At 48.3% G+C, this 27,382-nt stretch overlaps 2 protein-coding genes across 7 annotated transcripts in view; one reads left to right on the forward strand and one right to left on the reverse strand.

The window, feature by feature from the left end:
- Positions 1 to 27,382, forward strand: part of ACACA (acetyl-CoA carboxylase alpha) — a 112,866-nt gene that overhangs the window by 579 nt on the left and 84,905 nt on the right. For 4 of the 6 annotated variants that reach the window (XM_048967119.1, XM_048967122.1, XM_048967120.1 and 1 more), the window contains exons 2-10: positions 4,932 to 5,144; positions 7,345 to 7,472; positions 12,954 to 13,000; positions 13,846 to 14,098; positions 23,617 to 23,749; positions 24,326 to 24,464; positions 24,808 to 24,917; positions 25,359 to 25,440; positions 26,872 to 26,970. In XM_048967119.1, the coding sequence (XP_048823076.1) occupies positions 13,872 to 14,098; positions 23,617 to 23,749; positions 24,326 to 24,464; positions 24,808 to 24,917; positions 25,359 to 25,440; positions 26,872 to 26,970 (790 nt within the window). In that variant the 5' untranslated portion in view covers positions 4,932 to 5,144; positions 7,345 to 7,472; positions 12,954 to 13,000; positions 13,846 to 13,871. Of the gene's footprint in view, positions 1 to 4,931; positions 5,145 to 7,344; positions 7,473 to 9,334; positions 9,425 to 12,953; positions 13,001 to 13,845; positions 14,099 to 21,226; positions 21,459 to 23,616; positions 23,750 to 24,325; positions 24,465 to 24,807; positions 24,918 to 25,358; positions 25,441 to 26,871; positions 26,971 to 27,382 lie in introns of those variants that run through there. The other 2 variants (XM_048967125.1, XM_048967124.1) reach the window with 2 other exon arrangements.
- On the reverse strand, positions 815 to 5,429 carry LOC125703171 (uncharacterized). Its single transcript, XM_048967304.1, has 7 exons — positions 5,372 to 5,429; positions 5,016 to 5,093; positions 4,020 to 4,286; positions 3,499 to 3,612; positions 2,832 to 2,971; positions 1,941 to 2,105; positions 815 to 926 (listed from the first exon to the last, which is right to left on the reverse strand). Exons 1-6 carry the CDS (start codon positions 5,427 to 5,429, stop codon positions 1,962 to 1,964), a joined length of 801 nt encoding a protein of 266 aa, XP_048823261.1. The 3' UTR covers positions 815 to 926; positions 1,941 to 1,961.

The following is a 27,382-nucleotide window of genomic DNA, read 5'->3' on the forward strand; positions in this document are numbered from 1 at the left end:
GCCGAGGTTCTGCCTGCAGCCCTCTGGGCGCCGGTCCCGTGTCATCTCGGCCCCGTGCAGCAGCCGGCTGCTGCCGCCGTCCATTTTGGGTGCAGCTCGGTTGTCCCCTCACAGCCGTGTGGCGGTGGTTCTGATGGCGGCGCTGCTGGAGGAACGCCCTGTGAGGCCGCAGGTTGCTCCCGTTCAGCCATACGGGTTCTGAAGCGTTTAATCCCTTGCGTGGGAAGCGGAGATGAGAGCTGTTTTCTGGCAGGCGGATGCAGCCTTTGGCAGTTCGTATCTGGGAGGTGAAGATGGCGTGAGATTGAAATGGGGAATAAAGCAGAGATTCAGTCTGTATGAGCGCTGTATGAAATGTGCAGCGCCTCAGACTAAAGCCGGGCAGTGAATATCCACATTGCTGCTGCAAGGCTGGGGAGGAGGAGGAGGTGCTGCTGTCGGATGAGTTCACTGCTCTGAGCTGTTTGCAAAGACCAAAAAACATTGGGACTGATTTATTTTTCCTTCTTCCCAGGCTCTAAGTGAGTGCGTAAAAAATAAATAGTTGAGGGAGGCAGAGTTTGGAATGTCAATGAAGTATTTATTGCTTATGCCAACAGGTTTTTCTAGTATCTGGGAATTAAAACATGAATCCAGGTAGTTAATGGAAGGAATCGGCATGTGCATGTCTTCCCAGCAGCTCATTTTGCAGTGAATTGATGTGATTGCTCCGAACCAGGTAGATGTTGCTTCTCATGTCTGGTTTCAGTCTGCAGCGGTTGAAGCTGTGGTTATTTAAGCTGCTGATGTTCAATCTGCTTTTTCCAGTAAGTGGTGAGGAGGAAGATGATGCATTTTTTGTTGGTAAAAGGGTGTTTCGCTAAAGCCTGCATTTCGTAAGTAGGTTTTGTGGATAACAACAATTTGGGATCTTCTCATGTAAGGATCTGGCAAAGGAAGAAAAACTATCATGAGGAATACTAAGCACCCCTCTTCCTAGCGAGCTCCACCAGTGCTCGTGCTTTGTTTTTCAAATCGGTAATTAGTGCAGTGACATCTCCTGGCTGAACTGAACTAAAGGTAGCAGTGACATAAAAAGCCTTCTGCCCTAATTCTGGTTGAATGGTTTTCAGTTTAGGAGAGGCCAAAAGGTGTTACCACCTGATGGCTGTTCAATGGCTCGTGGGAAATGGCTCTTAAGGGTCCCAGTTTAATTTCCTAACCTCCCAACTGTAGCACATTTCTCACAGCACTGTTACACTCCAGGAAGGTCTAAGTGGATAATTTGTAATGAATAATGTGCTCTCCTTCTGCCTTTTCCTACTCAGAAGTTTTAACAAATGAAGTGATTTTCATTTCTCCCCTCGTTATTTACTGATAACTCCTGCAAGTTAAGTGTTCTTGAGCAGTTTGTTCTGTATGTGCAGTATCTGGAGAGTTTCTTGCCTGCCAGCAGGCTAAGCTCTCCAACCTCAGCGGGAGGCAGCAGAGGGGGAAGGTGACAGACTCCTTCACTGTGAGGAGGGAGTAGAGTATAGCAATTGTACCTCAGTAATTTGCTTAATGGGGTAGGAAGCATAAGATTAAATCATTTCTTCATGAAAAGGCACCTTAAGAGTTCATTTCCAGGGCTGCAGGGATATTTAGGTTGTTTTTTTTTTTTTTTTTTTTTTTTTTTAAGTGGAAGGAAGTCTTCAAACACAGTCACTGTTGCCTGGATGCCCCCAAACTGAGCTGACAGTGAAGGGCAGGCTGGCCCCATGCATCCTCTCAGTGCTGACAGCACCAGCTTCCCTCCCCAACGGCTGCAGCAGGACAGCAAGGCTGAGCCCACCCAGCTTCCCTGGGCACAGATTTGGCTATCTCCTTGCTACACAGTAGCTCATTTTCACTTTGAAATTTGCTTGCACTGAGGCCTGCTACCCCTTGCTCAAAGTTTGAGTGGCACTGGCTGGTAATACCTGTGGAAGGGATTCTGAGAGTCAGGCAAAACACAGCACTGACTTCTCCTTTCTGTTCTCAGGTAGCTGGGCTGAGAGTGTTCCTGACTGGCGATCCGCTGGCATGGAGGCTGCAGATATGCATTTGCTGCTCCATCTGCTGCCGATCCGGTCACGGCACGAGCACTTGGGAAAGAAGCAGAATCAGTTAGAGTAGGAGATGGTGGGGAATACCAGCTTCTCAATGCTAGGAAAAGACTGTGGTCAGGCCATGGTGAGTATTAGGGGATGTTTGGGAATCGAAGTAATGCGACTTCACAGAAGTAAATTGGCATAGCAGCCCCAGTGTTTTGATCTCAGTGTCTCCTTCTTGCATGTATGTGCTCACCATTATGCTAAAATAGTTCATCCTACAGCCTGGAAAGAGAGGGTAAGCTTCCTTCCAAAGTCTTACCTGTGCTCTTCTGTCCCCTAATCTGTTCTTCCTGTGACACCGGGGTGACATCTGGCACCTGGCCAGCAGCACAAGGCTGTTCTGGGCTGCTTTCTACAGAATTGCCTCGCACTGACAGCTGTGATTTGGGTAGTAGCTTGTTACAAGCAAAAAGACATGCCAGCCATAAGCGGTAGCTGCTAATGTGCTACTCTGCTCTGCTGGGAAGGAGGAGCGGTGTTTCCTCTAGGAGGAGCACTGTCCCAGCACATGGAGGCGTTTGTGAAATGGGCACAGCACAGTGACTTCAGGACACGTGTACATCTCAGAGCGAGAGTTTTTCTTGTCCCACTGGGCTGAGCAGGCAGCTTCTGTCCACACCTGTAAATACAGCTCTCCCTCCCTCAGAACTCAGTAGCAGTATTTCAGCTAGGCAGCGCATGGGACTGAGTGAGAAGCTGTTGTCTTCAAAAACTTACCAAGTGGCTTATTTCATGTATGAAACATATGATGTAGCATATCATGGGAGCTAACAGGATGCAAACGATGAACGCTTTCATGATGATACCTATATTTTGTCTGATCGGCAAATGTTTGCCATTTGTGGATGGAATTCTCTCTAAAATGAGATAACAAAAGAATATTTGAGATGTGATGCAAGTCTTTGACCATTCAATATCTTCATTTTGGTGAGGCTGGGCTGAGTACATTGGGTTGAGCAGAGCAACAGTGCAGGGTCTCCTATCAGCTGTCAGTGGAAGCTGTACATCTCTCTGGAATCTCAGAATCTTTTTACTTGAAAATATTTCAGTTATCTTTCAGTTGCTGAGAGCTCCCCAGAAGCAGCTGGTATGTAAGTGCTGTAGAGCACTGTGGAACTTCCTGCTGAAGGCCTGTGAGGTTTTTAAGGAAAGCTAGGAGCCCTTGCTTGAACATGGATGAAAGTCAGTACTTAAATATTGATTTCTTATTACAGCTGTGGACTCAGAAGGGACCTGGGATGATATATTGGGTCAGTGTAGTTATTCAGAGAAATTACTGCTTGAGAGGAGTCAGGCTGAGCTGTGTGAAAGGCACTACCCCCTCCCATCCTTACACCTACCATTACACTGCGTTTGTGGCTCAGCAGGGAGAGCTGGCACCTACCTGGGGAGGTCTGCTGCTCTGGGTGCACACGTGGGGTAGATGAGCCATTGGAAAACACTTCCTGCTTGAGTGGTGTTGCTGTTACGGTGTGATTCGAAATCACTGCCAGAAAGACTGGAAATGACAAATAGTGAAGCTAGAGATTTGTTTGAACTGAAGAACCTGAAGCAGCTGACAGGAGGTGATGCAGCACCGGCAGTTTGCAGTACCAGAGCCACGGGGCGTTCTGCCATGTGCCACTTCCCAGTGTGCAGAATTTTCCTTCTGTGTTAATACTGGAAACTATATTTGCCAGAATCTCCTGTCTCTTCCAAAAGAAGGGAGAAAGCAGCGTGGAATTGTTCCCAACGTGAACCTTTCAGTACTGTTAACTCTGCACCATTACTCTCTCCTTAGTTTCCATTTCTTTGAGGAGGTACAAATAATTTTTTTAATAACCACTATCGTATGAACTATATGAAAATGAAGACTGCTATGCTTTCATATACTTAAACAGACATTTGTTACACTGAACTTTTTACCTTTGCTTCTGAAAATAAATCTTCTACGGAACTGCCTTCTCGTGGATGTCTGTAACACACAGGTGCGGTTGGTTCCCCCGGCTGTGCTGGGGACGACCTGCAGGCTCTCCACAGTGCAGCCCTCTGCTACCCACTCTGTCAGATCTCCGTGCATCTTCTCCAGCTGCAGCAGATTTACTTGCACAGAGCTTTGATGACTAAAGCATTTCAGAAATGTGACTTTACGGTTTCTGCTTAATGTCCCTCTGGTTTCAGCTATCCCAGGGGCTGGAAAAAGATAAGAGGTAAATGTTAGTAAAGGTTTCTCTTAGTTTGGATGAAGTTCCTCCCACGAGAGGTTTGAGCCAGCAGTTAGCTGTGAGGGATGCACTGCTGTAGGGAATCTGCACAGACGGCTTGGTGTTAGTGTTACAGTGAGGAGAATTCAAGCAGGTTCTCTGTTCTTATTTCTGTTGTTATTCTGTATGTTGGACCACCCAATGCTCAAGTGTTGCAATGTTAATTCCCAAGGACAACCTTGGCGCCAGCTAACCTTACAGCAGCCTAGCCTGCTGTGGGCAGCTCCCTGATCAGTGGCCAGAGGCCGACCTCCTGTTTGGGATCCCTGTTGCCCTGTGGTCTCATGCTGAGTGGGAGCTGATGTCCTCAACCCCAGCACTCGGGTGCCAGGAGCTGGGTGCAGATACCCTGCTGTGACGAGGCAGGGGCAGCTCTATCCAGTCCAGCTTTGCAGTAAATCCTGCAGTAACTTTGCTTTCTTTGCTGCAAGAGTTGGCTGAAAATTTCAGATATTGCACATAATGATTGCAGGCAAGTGACACTAACCCACCTAAGGTTATTGGTATGGTCTCTTTGGTTTCTAGTGATACAGAGCTAGAATTCTGCATGACCTCTGTAATCCTTTTTGGCCAGGTGGCTGGGGAAGAGCTGAGACCACAGAAAAGGCTCACCGTACCCCTGGCAGCTGTGACAGCTCTCCTGCTCATGGGCTCTCACCTTGCAGGAAGACATCCAGGTTTCGCACGCGGCCGGCTGCCCAGGCGCTTCCCACGTGGCATCTGTAGTCCCTGAGGTCTGCAGGGAGCAAAGTGAGGGATGAGTGCCTTCAAGCTGCGATGCAGTTAGGTCAGTACTACCCTCTTTTTGGTAACTAATTTTCAACATCAACGTTTTGCTGGCAGCAAAAGTGCTAGAATCTGGGGAGCGTCAGTGCATTAGAGACTTTGTTGAGCGTAGAGATTCAATTCAGCACAGTAAAGTGACAAAATATGTAACATTAGCAATGAATATTTTTATAAATTTCCTGCAAAGTCAATATTCAGTTAGAACTTGCAGTTATGTGAGCAACTTACCTTCTCTGATAAGGCTCTTGTGCACTATCACCAAGCTGAGTATTAATAGTGTGACCATAATTGCGCCTGCTCTTCACAGTCTTGAAGCAGTTTTTATCTTTACTGCTTTCTCTGAGCTGTAGTACAGGTGTTTAAGCAGATACTGTGCTGATAAGCAGAGCTCCTGGAACAGCTCTGTAATCATATATTCCTGGTGAAAACTGTATCTTTACAATGGTTGGCTCATGCAGGGCTTAAAGTGAATGTCTTAATTCGTGATAGGTTGTATGAATTTCTAGTTCTGAGCCAGTCCAGCAAAATGTGGACTTTGGTAAGAAATAGACCCAAAGAAAGCCTTCTCTGTCAGTCAAGCTCCCTTTCAGTCGGTTCGTCCCAGGTGAGGTGTGGTCCTGAGCACAGATCTCAGGGCTGCACGCTGCGAGGGGTGATGCTGGTGTGTGGAGCTGGGAGAGGGCGCTGGGCACTGGGCTGCCTGGAGACGCTGGCTGCTAAGGGCTCAGCTGTTCTAGAAGCCAACAGAACCCTCATCTCCAGCCCAGGCTCTTTGTGACTTTGGATGTTGATGCTGAGGGCTGCAAATGCTTAGGAAAGGGTGGGAGCCTGTGCTTGCCTGCTGGCCCTGGAGAGTGAAACCCCACAGCTTATGGGGCAGCAAAGCCCAGCAAATCCTGCAGCCAGAATGGGTGGGGAAGCCTGGCCAGAGTGCAGCTGTAACCAAAGAGTCCTGGTGAGATTGCTGTAGTCGCAGGGTGGATTGGTTTTGGACAACTGGCATTTTCTACATTAGTCAAAAGATGGCGATGGAAATAATTTCTTTCTCCAAAGTCCCTGGCTTTTAAGTGCTGAATAACACAGGTTTATGTCCCCGATCACAAGAGGAAAGGTAGACTGTTTTTGTTGAATCTGAACTGACCCGTGGTGTTTCATGTGACTGATAGCCCAGAGACTTGAGAAAACTGCTAAATATTTTCCTCAGGTGCTGAGTTTATTCATAAGTGACATCCAGTTACCATAAGCTGAAACTACACCCATCATAAAGGATGACTATAGAGTAAATATGTCATTCACCATTGTCCAGTGTGAAAAAAACCAAGAGTGTGAATATTCCTGAGAGCTACAGCCCCCAGCCCTCCCACCTAGAGCACAGTATAAAGAATATGAAGTTGCAAATCACCATTTAATCAGCAGTTGCATTCATCTTTTATCTTGGAAATAGTGTATTCATGCAAATAAAATGAAATGTTCGCTCACTTCTCTGCTTGTGAAATGTAGTGCGTAGATGTCAGGGAGATCTGCCAGGATCCTCTGCAGAGGAGGGTTTCATCATCTTGTCAATGAGTGTGTTCTCACTCGGTGCATCTGAGCATGTGTCTGTAGTATCCGTGGTGTTTGCTGGGGAAGGTTTTTGATTTGGATAAGAGAATTCACGTCTGTATCCCCTTTTAAAGTGATATTTCCATGCTTGTTAATTTTTATGCAATGTTCCCAAGATAGAAATCACTAGGAATCCAGTGTTTCTCAGCCTTGTAAATAAAAACTCAAAAGTATTAAAAAGAGAAGTAGATTTTACATAATTTCAAGCAACTAAATGTTCATTTTTAATGTGGCTGCCTAATGCTGTTGCTAAGTGTTCCCATCCCAGCACTTAGTTTCACTCTGTGATTCTTTCTGCTGTTTCTTTGGGCTGGAGTTCTGGCACAAGCCTAACTGCAGATTTGCAACACATCTTAGGACACTTCCTGAAACAGTGAGAGAACTTAGGGCCAAGGACAGCACACCTTGTGGACTGAGTGAGCCGGCAGCTCAGCCTGCAGCCAGAGGCAGGGTTATGGTTATCCGTGAGAACACGCAGCTGCTGCCACTGCAAGGGTTCGTGTTTTGTTTCCGATGTTTAAAATCTTCTGCAAATAGCTAAAACATGATTTTGCTTTAAAAAGCAAATCTGACCTTTTTCTCTGCTCCTCGCCTGCCAGGAAGCAAGCTGTGCCAGCGTGCATGGCCTCAGCACCCCCTCACCTGGAATGATCCCTCTGGTGTGTGCGTGGTGATGTTATCAGAGCCTGGGGAAGAGCCATGGAACCCTGCTTTGGCCTCATGGAAGGTAAGAACGTTTTCCCTGTATTTTTTTTGGAAAATGGTTTACTTGCATTATTAAGGGTGTGATTGCTTTTTTGAGAATCTGAGGAGGGGTTCCACGTGTGAACAGTGCATGCATTTATAAGCCATGCAAGCTAAGGTGCTGGGTCCCAGGTCTGAACGTAGTGGGAAAAGGATGTGTGTCTAGACAACACCCTCTCCTCCCAAGGGCCTGAACTGTGGTTACAATTCTCTGCCATTGCAAAGTGTCTGAAATTTGTGGAACACTGTGTTCCTATTATTGCTGTCCACAATTTGAAGCCTTGAACGCTTTTTAGCCAGTTCAATCTAAAGTTATAGGAAATCTAGAATGCATTTCTGCTGCTATAGAAGTCCCAGAAATTTCACTGAATGGCCTAAAAGCAGGTTGTGATTCAGCATGGCAAATCATTATTGCTGGGTGCTCCTTACCCTGCACTGTATTACCCCTAAATCAGTTACTGCAGTTCCTCTCAAATGGCATTTCTTGTGAAAAGTCTCCCAGCAGTGCTTCTCACAATGAAGAGCAGTGAATTGCCGCTGGCTTCAGTGGGAAGGAACAGCTGTGAGATATAGAAAGTCCAAAGCTTTTATTTGCTTGTGCCCAGGTGGCATAATTTAATATTTGGGGAGGTACTCTGTGCTGCATGTCTGCCAGCGGGGTGCTGGCGGCTGTCCTGGTGTGGGATGTGTGTGGGGATCCGTCTGTGGAAAGGCCACGCGTGGCTGTCAGAGGTGAATGAGCTGCTGCTGGGAGGGCGGCCGTGGGCTGCTATTCCTGCCACATTCCAGCAGCACTTCCCAAATCCGTGCTTGCTTTTTCATGTTGATGTATTTCTTGCTATTTTCTTGCATTCTTTTCTCTCTTTGCCCTTGAACCAGAGAATTGCTACAGGATTTAATGACATGTAGCAATCACTCCTCCAGCATATTTGGATAGCATTTATTAGCTGAGGGATGACGTGGGCAGGGCAGAGCAGTTGCAGGTTATGGCATGACCGTGCTCTGAGAGCCGGGATGAGCCAAGCGCCGTGGTTACCCGGGGTAGGCAAGGCTGCGTGTAGCTGCTGTCAGTGCTGCAGGCACTGCTCCGTGCCGCCATGCTGGGCACAGCACCGTACGCTGGGGCCATCACCGTCCTTTGGTCTGCTTCAGAAGCTCTCCAGTTTGTAGAAAGGTTTCTCACGCAGCAGCCGGGTCTCCGGGTGTGCACGCAGCTACCCGGCCCGCCCCGACAACGGGACCTCGGAGCGCAGCAATTAGTGGTGGTGCGGCGCTCACGAGAATTGCAGCTCCCCCCGCACGGCAGGGCGCGGCAGTCAGAGGGCGCTTCTTCACCGCGTGCTGCCGCGGCCCGGGGGCGCGCAGGGAGGGTTCAGGCGGGGTTCGGCCGGCCACCCGTGCCTGAGTGGCGGACGGGGACCGGGCCACGCAGCCCCGCAGCAGACTCCCGCTTCCACGCGGGAGGACGCATCGGGGCTGCGCTGCACTCAGTGCATCTTCGGGGCCTCCGGCCGCGGCGCCCCGGATCGCGCGGCGCGGGAAGGGACACGTGTCCGAGGCACCGCGAGAGGGGGAGCCCCCCTCCGCCGGCAGCCAATGGGCGCGCCGCGCCGCGCCGCTCAGGCCATCGGCATCTCCTCATTGGCCACGCCCCGCGGGCGCCGCCCGATTGGTCACGCCCCCCGCTTCGCGCCCGCCGCCGGCCAATGGGAGCGGCGGACGGCCGGGCGGCGGGAGGGGAGGGGTTAGAGGTGGTTGACCCGAGGTAACCCCTCGCATCACACCACCGCGGCGGCTGGGGGCGGGGCCGGGCGGCGGGGGGCGGGGCCGCGGGCGGGACCGGGGGTGGGGGGGCGGCGCCGCGCCCCCAGCACAGCCGCTGCCCTGCGCCAGGCCGGGGGCCCGCGGCGCCTCCGCTGCGCCCGGCACCCTGAGGTGAGCGGCGAGGCGGGCCGGGCCGGGCGGTGGTGCGTGGGGCGATGAGCGCCGAGCCGAGCTCGGGGGAGGCGGCGGGGCCCGAGCCGCGGGGAGCGCGTGGGGCCGGGCCCGCCGGCATCGCGCGGCCCGGGGGGAGCGGAAGGCTCCGCGGGCGTCCCGCGTGGGCGCGGCTCTCGGGGCTCCGGTCGCCCCCTCGGGTCTCCCGGCCTTCGCGGCGCGGGGATGCGGGCGGCGCGCCGCCTCGTGCGCGGGGATGGGCGCGGCGCGGCCGAGCTCCGGCACCCAGTGCGGCGTGGGACCGCGGTCCTTCCCGCAGCCGGCGGTGGGCTGAGCTCCGCGGGGCCGGGCCTTATGGGAACGGCGCGCCGCGTTGTTGCGCTCTTCTCTTTCTGTGCTTTTACATTTTCTTGTGAGGGCTCTCGGGTGGGACTTACCGCGTCGATTGGTGGTTCGAAGTGATATCGTAGCCCGATCCGGAGCAGTGAGCTGCGGGTGCTCGGCTGTGCCGGTGCTCTCAGGAGGTGGGAGTTGGACGCAGCCCCCGGTGACTTAGCAAAGTGCGAATGGCGTGAATGCGGTCTCTGCTTCTTAGCTTTATGTTTCCTCGGTGGAAATGACAGATAAATGTTTTACCTGGGAAGACCTGGAAGCGCATACCCCTAATGGGTGTTGAGCTATCTGTGCGTTTCAGATAGATGTCGTGAGCTTTAAAATCCATAAAAACTTCCACCTGTGGATGCATGCGAGAGTTTGCAAATGCAGAAAAAGCAAAAGAGTTTCACTGGGAGTTGGATGGTCACTGAGTGGGGCAGTGCGTGGTTGGGGCACGGCACACATGGAGCAGCCACACTGCAGGGGAGAGTGGCTCAGGAGGTTGGGTGGGAACAGAAGCATCTCTGCCCTCTGGACTCAGCTTCCAGCCCTCTGCAGGCGCTGTGCCGCTCTGCTCAGCTGTGTAAATCCTTTCTCTGTGGGGTGGCTTGAAAGACATTCAGAACTTGGTTTCTATCTGCTGTTAAGTAAGCTTCATGCCTGGGTATAATTTACAAGAATAAAACATCTTGTTATGAAAACTTCTTTTCCAACCTTGGTGATTCTGTGAAGATCTGATGTTTTTCTGTGTGCGTTTCTTTGGCAAGCCAGATTTGTCTCTTTATGATTGTAGAGCTGTGGAGAAATAATTGAGTTTTGCTCTCCCTCAGGCGAAAACAAGTCCATCTGTAAATTTGGACTGTAGAGTTTTCATTGCTTGTAGCATTAGGCATACAAAGAGTCTGATTTGGGTATTAAATGCCTTGATGTCTGTAGAGCTGGGGAGTTAGGAACGTGTTATGGAGCTCTGGCTCCTGATGGGAGCTGGTTCCTTCAGGAGGGAGGAGCGTGGCTCAGATTCTGCAAGATAAAACTGTGATTTAACCCATGTTTGTGTAATTGAGCAGGCTCACAGTGCGTGACATTACATGTTCTTAAATCCCTGCAAGATGGAATTCTCAGGACGGATCCCACTGTAGCATACAGAGTTTCTTTTAGTGTACGTCTGCAGGTGAGCCCATTTGACACAGTTGCAACTCGCAGAAATAAGCACAGGCTGTGTAAATGGCTGAGGAGGCAGACAGTTATTTTGTAGTGACTTGTTCAGTGTTCTTCACACACCTGGAACATCTGCAAAGGTTGCTGCACACAGGCAGTGTGGCGGTGCTTTGCTGGGGTGAGGAGCTGCATTCCAAGCTCTGCCAGCTGGGCTTCAGGAGGCCGATGCAGCACACCATGCTTTGGTGGAACGCCAGTGTTCTGTTTGCAGCAGGGAGAGCAAACAGCATCTGCAGAGACGTCTCTAAGAAGTTATATGTTTTAATTGCCCCCGAGAACATTACGGTTAAGTAAAATGTGGATAATGAACGTCAGTGTACTGAGAACAAGCTGAACTTCCGTCCAGTTTGATGCCAGTTTGAGTTCACAGCTGGTCACAAGGCTTTGGCAGAGCTCATGGCTTTGGGACGCACCTGCAGGGGTCAGAAATGCATCAAAGTGCCCTCGAGTGGGGCTGTGGGCAGCTGGCTGCCGTGGGGCTGAGCTGTGTGCATGCAGTGCGTCGGTGCAGTTGTTGGAGCACAGTGCTGGGGTTTGGTGCTTCTCATGGGGCGTTTGCCTGAAGCGCTCCCCTTGTGTTGCTCTGCTTCCTTCTGTACTTAGGGAAAAAAGTAAAGCCTTGAAAATATAGTTATTAAAGTGTAAGTTCTTTAAAAAACCCTTCCTTTATTAGAAAAGGTTGGTGTTACTTTGGCTGCATCCCAGATCCGGTGCTGGTTTTGCCAACAGTAAATCCACCTGAATGAAATTCTTTGGGAACTGTGTGATGGAAGAGTGCGTGTGCACGTAACACTGTCTTCAAGTTTCTGTGTACAAAGCCAACGTGATCAAGGTTTTCTGTCTGAACAGTGGGAATGAGCCCCATCTGAGCAGCCTGGTAACGGAATCTCATGGTTTAGTTTCTGCATTCTCAGGTAGGCACGCAGACCTCGCAGTCACGCTTCCTGTTGTTTCCTTCTTCCACCCTCTAACACCTGCATCGGGTGGGCGCCTGTGGCTTTCCAGTCATAAAATGGTTAAGGACATCTCCCTGTAAAATGAACTGCCCCTGGCCCGGGTGAAACTGGAGTTTGTGGGAGGAGTGATGTCAACACAGAGTTGGGTCTGAATAATTCAGTCGGTACGGTCACGGTAAAATTGCATAAGCCAGTTGGATCTGTTTTTAATTTTCAGTTACTGATGGGAGGAAAGAAATGGTGCTCAAGGATTGCAGTGTCTATAAACTCCTTGCCCGTGTTCTAATTAGAGCTTAGGTTGTGTCCTGTTTAGTGCTATAACGTGGTCTGGTTTTGCCTGTGCACCGGATGTAAGCTGTCATGTTCCCATCAAACTGCTCACAGTGCATCTCTGTGCTTGCCCCATCACACGGCCGTGCTGGCAGGGCTGACACGGCCCTCCTTCCTTTGGGATGGCAGCGAGGTGCTGAAGGCACCAAGCCCATCTTTTCTGCGTGGTAACGTCCCTCTGGAAGGGCTGGGCCCTGGGGTGGCTCCTTGTCTGTAGTGCTGCATCGCCGGTACTACACTTTTTTTACAGGTAACTATTGGTTTTATGGCATCTCAGCTGTGTTTTCTACCTCCTGGTTTTTCATGAGGGTTCTAATTATTATTGGGATTTGCTCTTGACCAGCAGATTCAGCTGATAGTGGCCAGCAGATTGAGAAGTTCAGAGACAGCAGAGGAAAAAAAAGCCGTAAGCTGGTCGCACTGGCACAGGGTGTCATTTCCTATACAAACAGTGCAAAACTGCCTGCAGGGTGTTGGGGTCTTCCTATCTCGTGTGTGCTCCTTGGGGCATCACAGGTTTGGCTCCTGCTTTACTCAGTGGCCCCAGATGTGTGGGCCTTTCTGTTCTCTACACTTCTCTACTGTTTTTCTAATCACTTGCAGAGTATTTTTCATAACAATGTTTACCTGTTAATTCTTTTGTTTTCCAGTTCATTTTGGAAGTGGGTAACTGCTCAGATTGCAAGAATAACAAGAGGTTAGTGCATAAACATTTCTGGTTTTTTGATTATTTGATTTCCATTTGTGTGTAAATGCATCAAAGTTGGGCAGAGCTGAACGTGTCAGACAGTAATTCACCATCCCACCTGTCTGAGGTACTCCTTTGTTCTCCATCTCTCATTTTCTTTCTTTCCTACTTGCTAACCTCACAGGAAGTTATACTAGTCTGTTGGTGGCAGTTGTTACACTCAGGTGGTCTGGAAAGCTTCAGAGCTGCTGGGGAGTTGCAGTGTGAGCATGTAGCTGGAGCAGAGGAGGGAAGAGGGAAGGATGAACGGAGTGAGCCTCTGCCCTGTGACAGTACTGTGTTGTCAGTGCTGCTAAAGTCGTCCTGCTGCAACTTGTCCTCAGATGTGAGTGAGCTCAGGAGATTGAAGTCTTTATAAACTTGGGCATTTCAGGTTAGGAATAAAGCAGTCCTGCTTTGCTGGCTGGGAGCTGTGTGCTGTCTGCTCCCCAGTTTTCAGTAGGGCAGCTCAGATTCCTGAAAGAATCCTAAGTAACATGGGGTGCTTAGAGAAAATGTAAGAAAGAATGCCTTACATTTTCCTCTTTTAAATACCTTCTGCAGTTTTACAGGTTTTGCAAAAACTAGCAGGTTTTGCAGCTGCTTTGAATTCAGAGTCCTTGTGCAAACAGAAAAGTCAGTGATTGTAACAGAAATTACTGTTCCCTGGACTCCTGTCTAGGTTCAGCTATTGTGTTCTGGTGTTGTACCATTGCATTTCCAATTGGAAGCAAATCTTGCTTTGCCTTATTTGTTTTGCAATAGGAGATATTAACCTTGAGTTTTGTTTCTCTTCTTTCTTTTGTCCCTTCAAGTGCTGAGAGCTCAATTTGGAAGAGCCATGGAAGAGTCTTCCCAGCCTGCTAAACCCCTGGAGATGAACCCTCACTCTCGCTTTATTATTGGTTCTGTGTCAGAGGATAACTCAGAAGATGAGACAAGCTCCTTGGTGAAACTTGACCTGCTAGAGGAGAAAGAGAGGTCTCTGTCCCCTGTTTCTGTCTGCTCGGATTCGCTTTCAGACTTGGGTCTTCCTAGCACTCAAGATGGCTTGGCAAACCATATGAGGTATGGATAAATATCTCAGCTGCAGTCTGTCTATCAGTTCCCAAGAAAGTCCGAAGCTGCCCCTTGCAAGCTGCATACTGATTAATCTCACCTTTGTATCTCGGTTCTGGGTTTGGCCTCAAAAGTTTTTGCTGTGATTTTTGGATGGTTTTTGTTTTGGATAGAGAAAGTTCTGATTAAAGAAATGATTGGTAACCTGTGAAGTGGCAGTAAACCAAAGCTTAATGTAGTAGCTACTGCTTGCAGCTCAGGGAGATGTTGGCCTCACAGCTGGGAGGACTGTTTTATTTGTCCCTATTGTTGGTGGTTCCACTGTCACTTTATGGAGACAGCCTCTGAAAACATGCACAGAGTCTGGGCTGGGCCAGAGGGCGACAGTGGTCCGTAGCTGAGCGTTGTTCTGCTCAAGCTGCTGGGTATGGTCAGCCAGCTGGTGATAGAAAACCTTACACAAATGTAAAGGGGATTGTCTTTGCCCTGGCTGTCAGTTGTAACAATTAGGCAGCTAAAAAAAGGTAAATTTGAAGTGGGAAAAGCTCTAGTCTTGTAACTGTATACATTTGAGGAACAGAAGAAGCTGTATGAAGACATAACCTCTAGTGTGAAACAGGCAACGGCAAAGCAAGAAAATCAGGCAGTGTCTGTGTGCAACTTCGAGGACACTGCCTGGCACGAGAGAGCTATAATGCAATAGATGTGCAACCTTGAGCACCTCTGTTGTAACGTGCTTACTTTGGCATTCTGTTTTGAGGGTACTTGACTTTCAGTTAAATTGGAGGGAAATGCCAATTTAAATAAACAAAAAAAAAAAAGTTACAGCATTAGGCTGTTTTTCTCAGATAAGGTTAGGTGAATTGAAATGGTTTTCCAGGATGGTAGTCTGTTTCATCAAAAGATTTCCAAATAATGTTTGCAGATGGAGAAACTGAGACACAGACAAGGTAAACCACTTGCTTGCAGTCACGGTTTGACAGTGAATCAATGGAACACTGGCATTCTTGCTTACAGCTTTCTTTTGATAATCACAAAGGTGCAACTCTTTCTGGAGCGTCACAGACAAATTGAGTGAGGAGCTCTGTGCAGTATTGCTCAAACAAGCTGCAGATCTGAGGGAGAATGTCTTTGTGAGGAGTTGCCAAAAATCTTTCCATTTTCTGGTTAGCCCCGCTGTAGCACACAGGAAGGTTTGGTTAGCTAACCACAGAAACAGCCTGTAGTTGAGGTGAGTGACTGCTGCAGAGAAGTCCTTCTCAGGGAGCAATTATCTCTAAATTAGAGAACTGAGTCAGATACAGAAGGGTTGTGAGAGCACCTGAGTGATCCGTTACCTCTTCACAGAGCGTGGCAGGCAGTGCGCCTATTGCTCTGATGGCTGGAGAAAAGAGATTACTTCTTGTGGCGCAGGAGGCCTGGAAGAGCAGGGTTGGTTGTCAGCTATGAGGTTGTTCTTCCCTCTCATGCTCCAGATCACTGAAGTTTGGACATTTTGTTGCTTTGTGGAGGTTATCTGTGTCTATCCTGTCCTGTAACACTGAGTGCTGGTGCCTGTGCCTTCTGTGCAGCAGCTGTCCCAGCACTTACCTTGATCTCCCAAGCAAATTTTCACTCCTGGAAGGAGCGCCCTGTGGAAATGACCCTGCTAACTAGAAATGTTTCTTCCTTGGTCATTAGCTACATGAGCTGTTGTTTTGTAGCAAAGACATGCATTCAAATAAAAAGCAGCGTCGCGTTGTCACTTCATGCAGGGCGGGTGGTGCTTCACTGCATGGTTTGGCGTTTGCTCCGTACCTGAAACCTCACAGGCCTTTTGTCTGAGCTGGGAAGGGCTGCTGGGGTCGGGTTGTGGTGCCTGACCGATAGGGCCTGGCCCAGCTGTGGGCAGGCTGGGTGCCAGCTCGTGTTTCTTCATCTGAGCATGCGGAGCGTGTGTGGCTGTGCTCCATCCATCGCCTGATTGATCTGGGTAAGTGTTTATGCTGTTGCTAAAGCCGGTCTTGCTGGGACAGGCTGTACAATACAGACTTCACACCACTAGATATCTGTGCAGGCCTTTGATTGAGCTAGCTGACTGCTAGAGATGGGATTGAGAAAGCCATGATCTGATAATGAACTTCAAATCAGTGTCTGTTACACCAGTGTTTAACAAAAGTGTATGCTGGAAGAGTAGCTGTGCACATGAATGTTCTGTTTCTTTCCTTTCTTGTAGCTGTATTTTATTTAAAGACTATCAGTGATAAAGCTTGTGTAAATGTCTTCCTTGCTCAGTTAATTATGACAATGAGCATCCTTCAAGAAAGTGGCTGCATGCAGCTAATGCCAACAAAATTTGCTCTTTGTTGTGTTTTGCACCTGTAGGTGATAAAGCAGGATGTACTGTTTTCCCTTTTTGTTTCTGGGTGTAGTTGTGTTGTGTTTGAGTTCGGTGCTCCAGCTGAGGGCAGCAGTGCCATGGACGTGGTGCTTTGTGCTGTGCAGGGCTGCTAGCTGTGTTGCTGAGGAGTCAGTGGGAGATAAAGTAACTTCTCTGTGAATGCCACATGTTGAGTCAGTTTGTTTTGTTTAATAAATTGTTCTTGGCTGATGCTATATTTAATTCCTAGTTTTAAAGATAGCATCCAGTATCAAATTCTTGTTTAAAATAGAATAAATCCTGCGTGCCTTCTGGTATTTGTCCATCAGGGCACTGGTTTCATAAGCAATGAAAGGGGTGTAGGAAATCACCTGGCAATCCACTTGCAACAACTGAAAGCCACATTTTGAGAGGTATCCCAGCTCATAGCTCTGGCAGTGCACCCACAGAGATGCTGGCCTTTGTGCCGATCATTAATTGGACTTCTTGGTGAACAGTCTCAATAAGATGTTTGCTAAAACGTTTTCCTTTGCACGTGATCAGTTGGAAGCCCTGCCAAAACAAAGGACTTACCTCCATCCCTTTGTTGGCTTAAGTGTCGCTGTGTGATGCTGAATCTCCACGGTAGAGAATGCTGTGGATCTCTTGACACCCTGTTGTAACTCTGTCTTTAAGACCAGACGTACGGTGGGACTGTGCCTGCACTCAGAGGTGGGCCCTGTTGTGCTGCCTGTGTGAGGCAAAAACTGTCAGTGACAAACTGCACAAAACTCTCCCACCCACCCCTTAGTTCTGGTTGGTACAAAACATGCATTCTGTCTTTCCTGCAGAGCACATCTGTCCAAAACTTTGTGAAAGGACTTCAGATCTGCTCTCAGCTGCATAACTTGTCTTTTACTGCATTTATGTCGTTGGTGAGGCTTCATCTGGAGAGTGTTAAGCTGTTATTGCAGGAACGCATAGAATTTCATGCTTCTCGGGGATGTGGAAGTGAGGATATTTGGGGGTTTTAGGAACTGGAGTATGGATTTTGATTGAAATGTGGTGCTAGGAATTGGGTACCAGAGTTTCAGCAGGCAGGGTGTGATGGAGAAATGGATTCTGAAAGAGAAGTAAGTTTGAAGGAGAGGAAAGGGGCTTGTGGCCACAGTACTCAGCAATTCCTCTGTATTTTTTATAGAGGAGTCCTAGCAGTGTTCTAGTTTGGATTCTGTAGTTTTGGAACCGAATTTCCTGCTTTAGGCTGCATACCTGCCTTGATTGCTGTTTAAAATTGCATCACTATGAATGTGAAGTTACCTCACCATTGTAATCTGTGCTGTATCCTTTGTTGCTTTCTGAAATTCCTGGGCCCAGCCTCGTGTCAGCGCTGCCATGAGACTCTTGGTTTTGGTTAATGTATCCAGGCACTGACTTCTGGCAATTTCTGCCTTCAAACTAACGGTTCTGTCTCTTTAAGGCTGCAGGAAAGACTGTCTTTGAATAAGTCTGGATTGCTGCCTCCCAGCGTCCATTCCTCTGGCCATAGCCGCCCTTTGCTCTGGCTGCAGAGCTCTGCATTGCTTGCCGGCGTATGTGTGTGCTCATTCCTTCCCTCTGCCTCTCTGAGGACCAGGCTGCAGTGGCAGGCTTGGCACTAGGGCAGGTTCTGTGGATGCTTCACAAAGTCCTGCCACCTGGACTGCATGCACGCACGCATCGGCATGGCCACGTTACAAAATCCCTAACTGATAAGAGCTGCCCTCCTTCCACACCTTGTAAGGCCAAACATGGGGAAAAAAAAAGGATAATCTTTTCTCAGGGCGTGCGTGTGCGTGTGTGTGTGTGTGTGTGTGTGTATGGCTGTGCTGCAGCCTCCTTACGGCTGCCTTGCACACACGCCAGCTCGTGCATCGCTGCCTCTGGAGCAGAGTGCAGCGTCACCGGCAGCGCTGGGCATGCTGCAGTGCTGGGATCAGTGCAGGCTGCTGGCTGCGATGTGCGTCAGGTACGTGTGCAACCAGCGCGGGTTTGCTCAGAACAGCCGAGAAGCACCCAGGCTTCCCTTTTGTCTGCCTGTGGCCGAGGCTCCAGGGAGGGGGCAGCTTTGCACGCGCCGTTTGCCAGCGGGGCTCTGAATAGCGCTGTGCAGGGAGCGGCTTTGTGCGAGTGATGGTGAGTGTTGTGTCACCGTGACGCGTCCTCGTGTGCCGTGCTTCTGTTGGGATGCTGCGGCCGATCGTCTCCATTGATGCTGAAGCAGAAGCACAATGAGTGCTTTTAACCCAGCTGAAGCTGTTCTCTAGCATGAGGCTGCGTGGAGCTGTGGGATTTGTTTCCTTGCAGCTACAGTGGTTGGAAGCTGTTGGGGTTGGGAGCTGTGAGTAGGCTTTTTTGGAGCGTGGGCAAATATTTGGGAAAGAGATTTCACCAAAACTGAAAAATAAATTCCAATTACATTGAATAAATCTTAAAGACAGGATCAAAAACTGAGGAAATTCAATATCATGCAAAAACTTTATTTAGATAGAGGTGGAATGTACCATTTTCTGTATGCAATGTGTGTCCAATGAAGTCTCTGAATACATGGTGGGCTTTATGAGAGAAAGCAATGCAGATTTTATCAAGCTGAGTCTGATATTTCTTAAGTCTCTGCCCTTGTGATGGCCTTCTGGGATCCGGTGGGTTGATGGCAGCCTCCAGCAGGGCTGGGGGAGCAGGAGCTTGCACAGCTGAGGGAAGTGGGTGTCCAGATGGGGTTGTGCATACAGGAGGAGTGGGGTCTGTGCTGAACTGAGGGGCTGTTGGGATGGACTTGGTGCTGGAAGGTACAAGACAGGGGGCTTCTTCTTACGTGCTTCTGTCTTACAATGAATTAAATGAGGAATTTCTGCCACTCTTGGGTGGTCTGAACGTTTCTTCAAACAGGGAGTAAGCTGGCACTTGAGAGAGGCTTTCAGTAACTAGGCAGGTGTGTAATGCACTCAAACACAACCTCTGCTTTCTATCTGGGATTAATAAAGTGTCACACTGGAAGAGATCCCAGGAGTCATGTGGGCTGTGTGTTTGCCCCAAGGTCTGGTCATCTGGATGCTGAGCTGGTCCTGATCAGGGACTGCGTGAACCCGGTGCGAAACCTTGTTCCCAGCAGCAGCCTGTGCAGTCCTTCTGCCACTGCTGGCATTTGCAGTGCTGTTTGAAAGCTTTGCTAACATGTTATAATTTAAGTTCATTACTTCTCGTTCTCAGGAACCTTGTCCTCTTTTCCTGCATTTAAAGACTGTCACTGGCCATCCTCACCAGGCCCATCCAATGCTGGCAGCCCCTTCACTTCCTGGGCTGTGTTCATCAGACCCGCAGTCATTTTCATTTGCTCTTCTCTGGATGCTTTACATCTTTCTTTAGGGACTGTGCCCCAGGCTGTTCCCCACGCAGAGAGCAGGGCCATCATGTCTTCCATCTGACACCTCTTGGCTTATTCCAGCACAACCAGTGTTATACAATGGCATGATGCTGATGCAAGTCCCCTCTGACCTGCAGGGCTGGGACTTCTCTTCTGCAGCCATCCACGTGGGAGAGGGTTGCGTGGCTTTTGTGCTGCACGTAGTTTGTCAGGAGCTGAAATCCTTGACCTGCCTGGCTTTGGGGTTTTTGTTTGGTTGTTCTCTTTTCCCTCACTATCACCTGTCTGCTGCCTGGCTTGGATTTATTTCCCCGTGACATTTTTCACCACCACCACCACAGCATGTCGCTGTGCTGCTCTGCCCTCCTGCTGACAATGCCTGCAGGAATTGGATCTGCAGGAATTGTCTGCCTGTGCTTTATCAGACACGTGGCGCTTGCTGTCGGTCGTTGCTCACACTGCCTGGCTATTCTTAGGTCCCTTTTTCCCGAAGTGACCTCGCCTTGCTGCTCAGGGCTCAGCATTGCCTGTCTTCATAATGTCTCTATTTTCTCTGGGCATTTGCTTTTTTTTTTTTTTTCCTTTAAATTATTATTATTGTTATTATTATTGAGTGATTCTTTCCTGGATAATTGCATAGCTTTTGCTCAGACTCTTGGAAAGTGTGTGCCTCAAATAAGGGCTGTGCTGCCTGGTTATGGATGGCCCTATGCTCAGGCAGACCCCAGTGTCACGAAATTTCAAAGTGTAACCCAGTTGCTGTGTTGAGTTCCAGTCCAAACCTGCAGTTTGTTCGTGCGTGTGCTTGGTGCTGAGCAAACTTGCATCCTCTCTGCAGGGCTGTTACAGGCCCTGCAGGACCGCAGCACCTTTGTTTTGGGGGCGTTTATTCCTGTAGTGTTTGGAGCGAGCTCGTCTCTCTTTAATGGGTGGAGAAACTGAGCTGCTGAAATCCTGGCTGACCTGTCCCAGCTTCAGGCTGGCGTCTGTGTGCTCTGCTGCCCGGATCGCCGCTGGGCTTTGCTTGCCTGCATGGAGGTGCTTTCCTTGTCACCTCCCCGCCCTCTGTGCACACCTGATACAAAATCCTGCTTGCTGAATGAATTCTCTAGCTGATGGGTGCTGCAGCCGGCCTGTGACAGCTGCCTCCTGGCAGCAGGAGCTGTGCTGGCTGCTGGGGGCTCTGGGCAGGCAGGGAGCCAGCTGTGCAGCCGCTTCCCTGCGGGATCCTCGTCTCGTGGGGCTCCGGCACACAGCACAGAGCTGTGCAAAGCTCCTTACGTAACTGGGGGTTCCTCTGTCTCTGATCAGCTGCTTTCCCCCTGCGCTGCAGGGAGGCTGCTTCACTCGCTGTGTGTGCTGCTGCGTCACAGGAAGAAAGAGTGACAGAGGGCTAGTAGAAGGCAGGGGACAAAGGTTAAAAGACTGAAGCAATCTGGGAAGTGCCGCTGCCTCAAGGAGAACCATACGAGCACGGGAGGCTCTGCGCTGCTCTGCGCTGCTGGGTTTTGAGCTGCAGTATTGGAAAAACCAAAATAGCAGCACTTGCAATCTGTTAATTCCTTCACAGACAGCATGGAGGAGCCTGCAGATCAGAGTCAGGAAATGATCTATCACATGCTGCAGAGGTAAGAGTTTCAGCTATGATTGTCTCCTCAGAGCAACACCCGTCTTGGGCTGAGGCAGCTGGGCACTCTGTGCTAGAAATTCAAACTGATATTTTCCCCTGTCTGTTTTATCTCTCTGAAGCCATCCTGAATTACCGTGAGGCATTTGTGTGTGCAGTCTGTAAGAAAGGTGCTGGACTGCATTTTAGGTGCAGAATCTGTTTATAAAGTGTGTTGTTCTGTACAACCATTAACCTCTACAAACTGAAGGACTGATGAGCTTTTTGGAAGCTCCTACCTGAGAAAGCACTGCACGTGTGACCTGGCGAACAGCAGAGATGGCTGTTACCCATTTGCCTTTTGTTCTGTCTTGTTTAGGGCTCAGTGTTCTTCCTTCATGGCTGCCCAGCTTCTCCCGCACTTCACGTTGCTAAAAGAAGAAGATCTTTCCTGCTTTGGCTGTGATGGGCAGCCTGTGATTGCTAGTGAATAAAACTTGATGCTCTTGGTATACTTCCCATCACAGAGTAAAATGAACTATACTTGTTTATAAACAAGTGTTTGCAATTGATTCGGAATGATGGAAAATCTGGTTATCTTGTCATTTTCACTGTAGCAGAATCTTCATTTGTGTGGTAATTTGCACTTGGTGAGTTGGTGCATGGTCCGCATTCATCCGTGTTCACAGCTTCTGACCCCAAAATTTTGGTCTCTCTTTGGTTGAGACCGCATGCAGCGAGCCTTCAGTGAGCAAACCTGTCTCATTGATTTCTTGGGCTGTACTCCTTCCTTGCCAAGCTGTAGATTCTGATCTTCTTTAAAGACAAATTTAGGAGAAGTTGAATCTTGCCTACACTTCTGCTCTCTTTCTTGCCTGTTGGCCCCCATCCTCAAGTTTGCAGGCTGTGATTTTTGCAGTGCAGTCCATGAACTCTCGCTGACAGCAGCCCCATTAGGTACAGTGACACTGCCTATTGGGATTGCAGCTTGCTGGAAGAAGGGAAAGTGTTCCTGGGAAGTACCTGTGTGCGCTCAGCGTGATCTCCTGCCCTTCTCTGGATATCAGCTGTTGCCTCTGAGACAAGTTGCTGAACTGGATATGCTTTGATCTGACCTGGTGCAGACACTTGTAGTTCCCAGCATATCACTGGGAGACAGGCTTGTTTACCTTCTTTCTTTCTTAGCATGTGTTGACATCACGCTGTTGCTCTCCCCTCTGTTACCCTTCATTTCTCCATCTTTGGCTTCAGGGTTGCTCCAATGTCTCTGTTGCTGTGCTTAAAACAGGTTTTCACTTCCCAGTTAAGCTCCAGATTTGCTTTCTCTACAAGCCTGTGACTTGGAGCTCTCTACCGCCTTGACTGTTGGCCATGAGAATATCCCATGTGTGAGATAAAGATTGATGAGCTGAAATTCAGCTCCAAAGTAACTGTGAAGTGCCATCGTTGTGCTTTTGTTATTCTGAACGTACTGACAGAGTCAGAGCAGCAGTGGGCTGGGACTTGTGCAGCCAGGCCTGTTGCTGCTGTTGTTTGCCCTTCATGCCCTCCCCAGCAGGTCAGTCGCTTTCTGCCCATCTCTTCCCATCTCCCCATGGAGTTTCTCATCCTCAGCTGATGAAGGCAGAGGATCCTGAGCCAATTCCAACTGAACACGCGGCCCCCAGGAGCTGGCCTTGCTGCTGGGCACATCCTTGGGAAATGGTTGGAGTAACCAGGCACAGGGATGGTGGAGCCTCTCATTTACACCTGAAGTGTAGTTGCTGTGGTTCTCTAATAGGATTTCCTCATGGAATCTGACTTAGTACACTGTTATACCAAAGCTAGGAAACTTTATCATTAATCAGCTCTCCTGGAAGACTGAGGAGCAGCATGGAGTGTGGTTTAACACAGTTGTTCTGTGACGGGCAGTGATGTGCAGTGAGTGCATTTTCACCTGCTCATGTGTTGGCATGACTCGAATTTCCCCGGATGGGCTGAAACGTGCTGAGATACAACTGCAATTAATTGCAAAACGAGATCATGCTTGTAAGAGCTGCAGACTGGAAGTGGGGAATGTTCTGTCTGTCATGGGGAATGTGGTCAAGGGGACAGGTAGAAATTCCCGTCATACTCTGCTCTATTTGTGTTCATCTGCACTGCAGTGTTGCTTTTTTTCTGACCCCCTCAAATTCCCTCAGGCCCAGCATGTCTGGTTTGCACCTCGTAAAGCAAGGCCGGGACAGGAAGAAAGTTGACGTGCAGCGGGATTTCACTGTGGCTTCTCCTGCAGAATTTGTTACTCGTTTTGGAGGGAACAGAGTGATTGAAAAGGTAAATTGCTGGCCTTCCGGGCTTTGGCATATTGCATTCTTGTTCCCTTCTCTAGAGCTATGACTTCTCTTTATTCAGTACTGCATATTGAAAATACTGAGATTCCTGAACTTACAACTTGTACTTCTGCCTGTAGTCATTCTGTTTTAACTTTAAATGTGATAAATTGTTTTAGTTTAATGTGACAGAAAAAAAATCTGAATGAGCCTCTGCTGATAGAGGAGGACTTACAGACAGATGTAACAAATGCAGACTGGACAAAGCACTGAGAATTTTATTTCAAAATACATAAACATGTAACAGTGAGGTCTCTTCCATTCAGGTGGCAGAAGTTTTAGCAACTCATTATGCCAGTTCTGAAGTGCCCTTCTGTTCTTTAATCCCAACAGAGCATAAGACATTAATATCTTCATGGGCAAGCAAGAGCTGATTCCTTATTGAGTTGAAAGCCAACTGAGAAAAAGGAACAGCAAAAAAGGGGTTGAAAAACCTGTGGAGAAAATGTCTATTTTCATTATTGCTCAGGATTTTGTGCTGTTTAGACTTTTGTCTCATCCCTGCATCTCTTATATGCAGGTCCTGATAGCCAACAATGGGATTGCAGCAGTGAAATGCATGCGGTCGATCCGGCGCTGGTCCTACGAGATGTTCCGAAACGAGCGGGCCATCAGATTTGTTGTCATGGTGACTCCTGAGGACCTGAAAGCAAACGCAGGTGAGTGAAGGTGCACAGACCTCTGTGCCCAGGGGGATGCAAGAGGCTGAGAGGACATCACTGCACTGTGCACCGCTCTGACCAGGGGCGGATTGAGGGCTTTGGGTAATTTTGGAATGAATTTATATTAAGTGCTTTAGAGACATTAAGTTTAGTTTTGCCAGTGGGTATTTTATTGTGTAGGAAATACCACTGGATAATTGTAATTAACTTCTGGGATTGATGAGAAAGCAGTGTGGATACGGATGTTCAGATTTGGTTATGCCGCAGGTTTGGGAAGTTTTAGACCTAAGTACCATTTAATCTACATGTGATCTACATGTGACCCTTGTTGCATTTGCAGAGTACATTAAAATGGCAGATCACTACGTGCCAGTTCCAGGAGGACCAAACAACAACAACTATGCAAATGTGGAACTCATCCTTGACATTGCTAAACGCATTCCAGTGCAGGTGAGAAATGCCAGTTTTCAAGTCATGAGGCAGCACTAGGGAATCCCCTCTCCTCAAATAATGACTTGTATCTGGGAGAAAAGGCAGGTTAAAGAAATGGAACCAACAAACCTGTACTAGCAGTAAGGACAGTGAATGTTAGAATGCAGTCAGTTTCCTGGTGTGAATATCTGCAGGAGGCAGAAGGTTCCTTTCACCCTTTCACTTCCCTACACTTAGTTTCCTTCGGCAGCCTTGGTCTTGTCTGCCAGATGCAATGCTCTGGCCCTTTAAAGTAAGCCTGAGCGTACTTCATAACATCCTCTGGCTTGTGGATGTTATGAGGCTGTTTTCTGTTCAGTGGAGAAAAGAAAGATTTGGAAGCATCTGCATGCTTTGTATTTTTGCTCATGTGCCTGTTTTGTTATAACTAAGAGTGAATTATGTTGTGTTCTTCTGCAGGCTGTATGGGCTGGCTGGGGCCATGCTTCTGAGAACCCAAAACTACCAGAACTTCTCCACAAAAATGGGATTGCTTTCATGGGTGAGCAGATGTACTTCTGACCAGATGTCTGCTGAGGTCTAGTCCTTATTTTTAGATGGGTGGGTTTAATGAGAGAAAATCCTGAGCCTGAAAGAGAGCCACGAGGTACGGTTTGCAAGTGCAAGATGGATGATCTGTACGTTACAGTAGTCAGAGCAACAGAATATGCTGTCCAGCAGTGTAATCTGTTTCCAGTAATTGAGGCTAATGAAACTGGATTGGAATAGACCCTGGGTTATGATAGAGGGCTTAGCTCAGTAAGGCCCTGGGTCTGGAAGATGAGAGAGGGACAGATTCTTTTCCATGAGGACTGTAATAAGAGCTGTAAGCCTTTCTTTATCTCGTATTAAAAATAGAGGTGAGCAGAGTTAACTTCAGAATTTTTCCATTTTTAGACATGCTGGGCTTTTATGATAATGTTTCCTGCTGTTTCCTCTAAATGATGGTACAGCTATTTGCAGATGGCAGTGGGTAAGGTTTGGACATGTGCTGGGAAGTAATTGTTGTATGGGAGAAGTGGCAAGCTCTCCAAAATGTCTTTGAGTATTTTGAGATAAAAAATCAAAGAGCACAGTGTTAAAGCAGTGGATATTTCTGCTGTCAGTTTAAAGAGAATGTTCACAGTTAAATTTTATTGAGTTTTCTGTAGACAGCACATGAAGTTTGTGGTCTGTTAGCAGTGTAGTTAATTGAGTCCTGGAGGTGTTTGATGCAGTAAGTGTCATTTCCATATCTGAATGTAGGGTAAGGCTTTGGGCATGGTCTGTGTTTAAAACTAAAGATGGACTGGTGGTAAAAGTCATGGTGTGAACATAACTTTTATCTTTGGGGCAGTTTTGTTGTGTTCTGACTTCCAGCAGATCTGTAATAATTTGAGCCACAGCTGTGGAAATACTCTGAACCTTTGAAAAGGCGTGAATTTTAAATCTGTGTTTTAATTGCAGCTTAAATCTCTTGCCAATCATGTGCTGCAGTCCCACGTTAGCCATGTTTCTAGGAAAATCAGGGCACTGAATTACTATTCCAATTGCATGTGATGTGCACACCTAACACCAATCACCAGCACCTGCCATCTCTGAGAGCTGGCACAGCTTGAAGAGAAACACGTGGACAGATAGTGGTGCCTGCAAGATGAGTGTTCCAAGGCTTCTGTAACAAGCTGTTGTGATCTGTCTGTAGTTACAATTGCCTTTTCTTCTTTCTTGGTCAAAGGTGCTCCAGTCTGCTTTTAAATTCCTGGCTGACACTGTTAATGCTTTTGGGTTTGATTTGGAAATATTGATTTGTACCAGTTGGGTTGTGGCCTGCATCAGGCTTGCTGAGAGCTTTTATTTATTCCACGTACATGGGATCCCAATGAAGCCTGTAGGCATTTCCCTGGAGTTTGATACCACTTGTGACTCTTCCATGCGTTGCTTTTGCTCCTTGCAGGTCCTCCAAGCCAAGCAATGTGGGCTTTAGGAGATAAAATTGCATCGTCAATAGTGGCTCAGACTGCTGGCATCCCAACTCTTCCTTGGAGTGGCAGCGGTAAGAAGGAAATTCCCCAGCGTATAAAGACCATTTTAATCTGCTTTTCTTCAACATGCCTAATCTTTAATAAGTATCTGTGCATAAAAAGGTCAGTTGCATGTGTTCCATCTGCTAATGGATTCAAATTTGTATTATCCAAGGCTTGGACAAAGTGACTGTGGTATTTGTGGATATGTCAGGCAAAAAGGACATGTTCCTTACCTTGCTGTCAGTCTGACAGTGCAGCTGTGGCATCTGGTATTTCTGCAGCTGTTACTTCTCTAGCATCTGTCCAGTAATTCTGGAGCATGCAGCCAATACTCTGTTTCTGTGAAAGCTCTGTAGGATGGTAAATAACTGCATGTTTCTCAGAATTACACAGGGTAAGTGGAGGGCATAATTGTTGTTAGTTTTCCAATTAAAAATCTTT

The sequence above is a fragment of the Lagopus muta genome, chromosome 20 (assembly GCF_023343835.1).
Source record: "Lagopus muta isolate bLagMut1 chromosome 20, bLagMut1 primary, whole genome shotgun sequence".
Classification (NCBI taxonomy): Eukaryota; Metazoa; Chordata; class Aves; order Galliformes; family Phasianidae; genus Lagopus; species Lagopus muta.

Bases quoted from the DNA above. Each gene is read 5' to 3' on its own strand.
- LOC125703171 (XM_048967304.1), bottom strand. From the start codon at position 5,429: ATGGTCACACTATTAATACTCAGCTTGGTGATAGTGCACAAGAGCCTT. The intron at 5,094-5,371 runs GTAAGTTGCTCA...TGCTCCCTGCAG, and splicing joins CAAGAGCCTTATCAGAGAAG to ACCTCAGGGACTACAGATGC. The intron at 4,287-5,015 runs GTGAGAGCCCAT...ATCTTTTTCCAG, and splicing joins CCTGGATGTCTTCCTGCAAG to CCCCTGGGATAGCTGAAACC.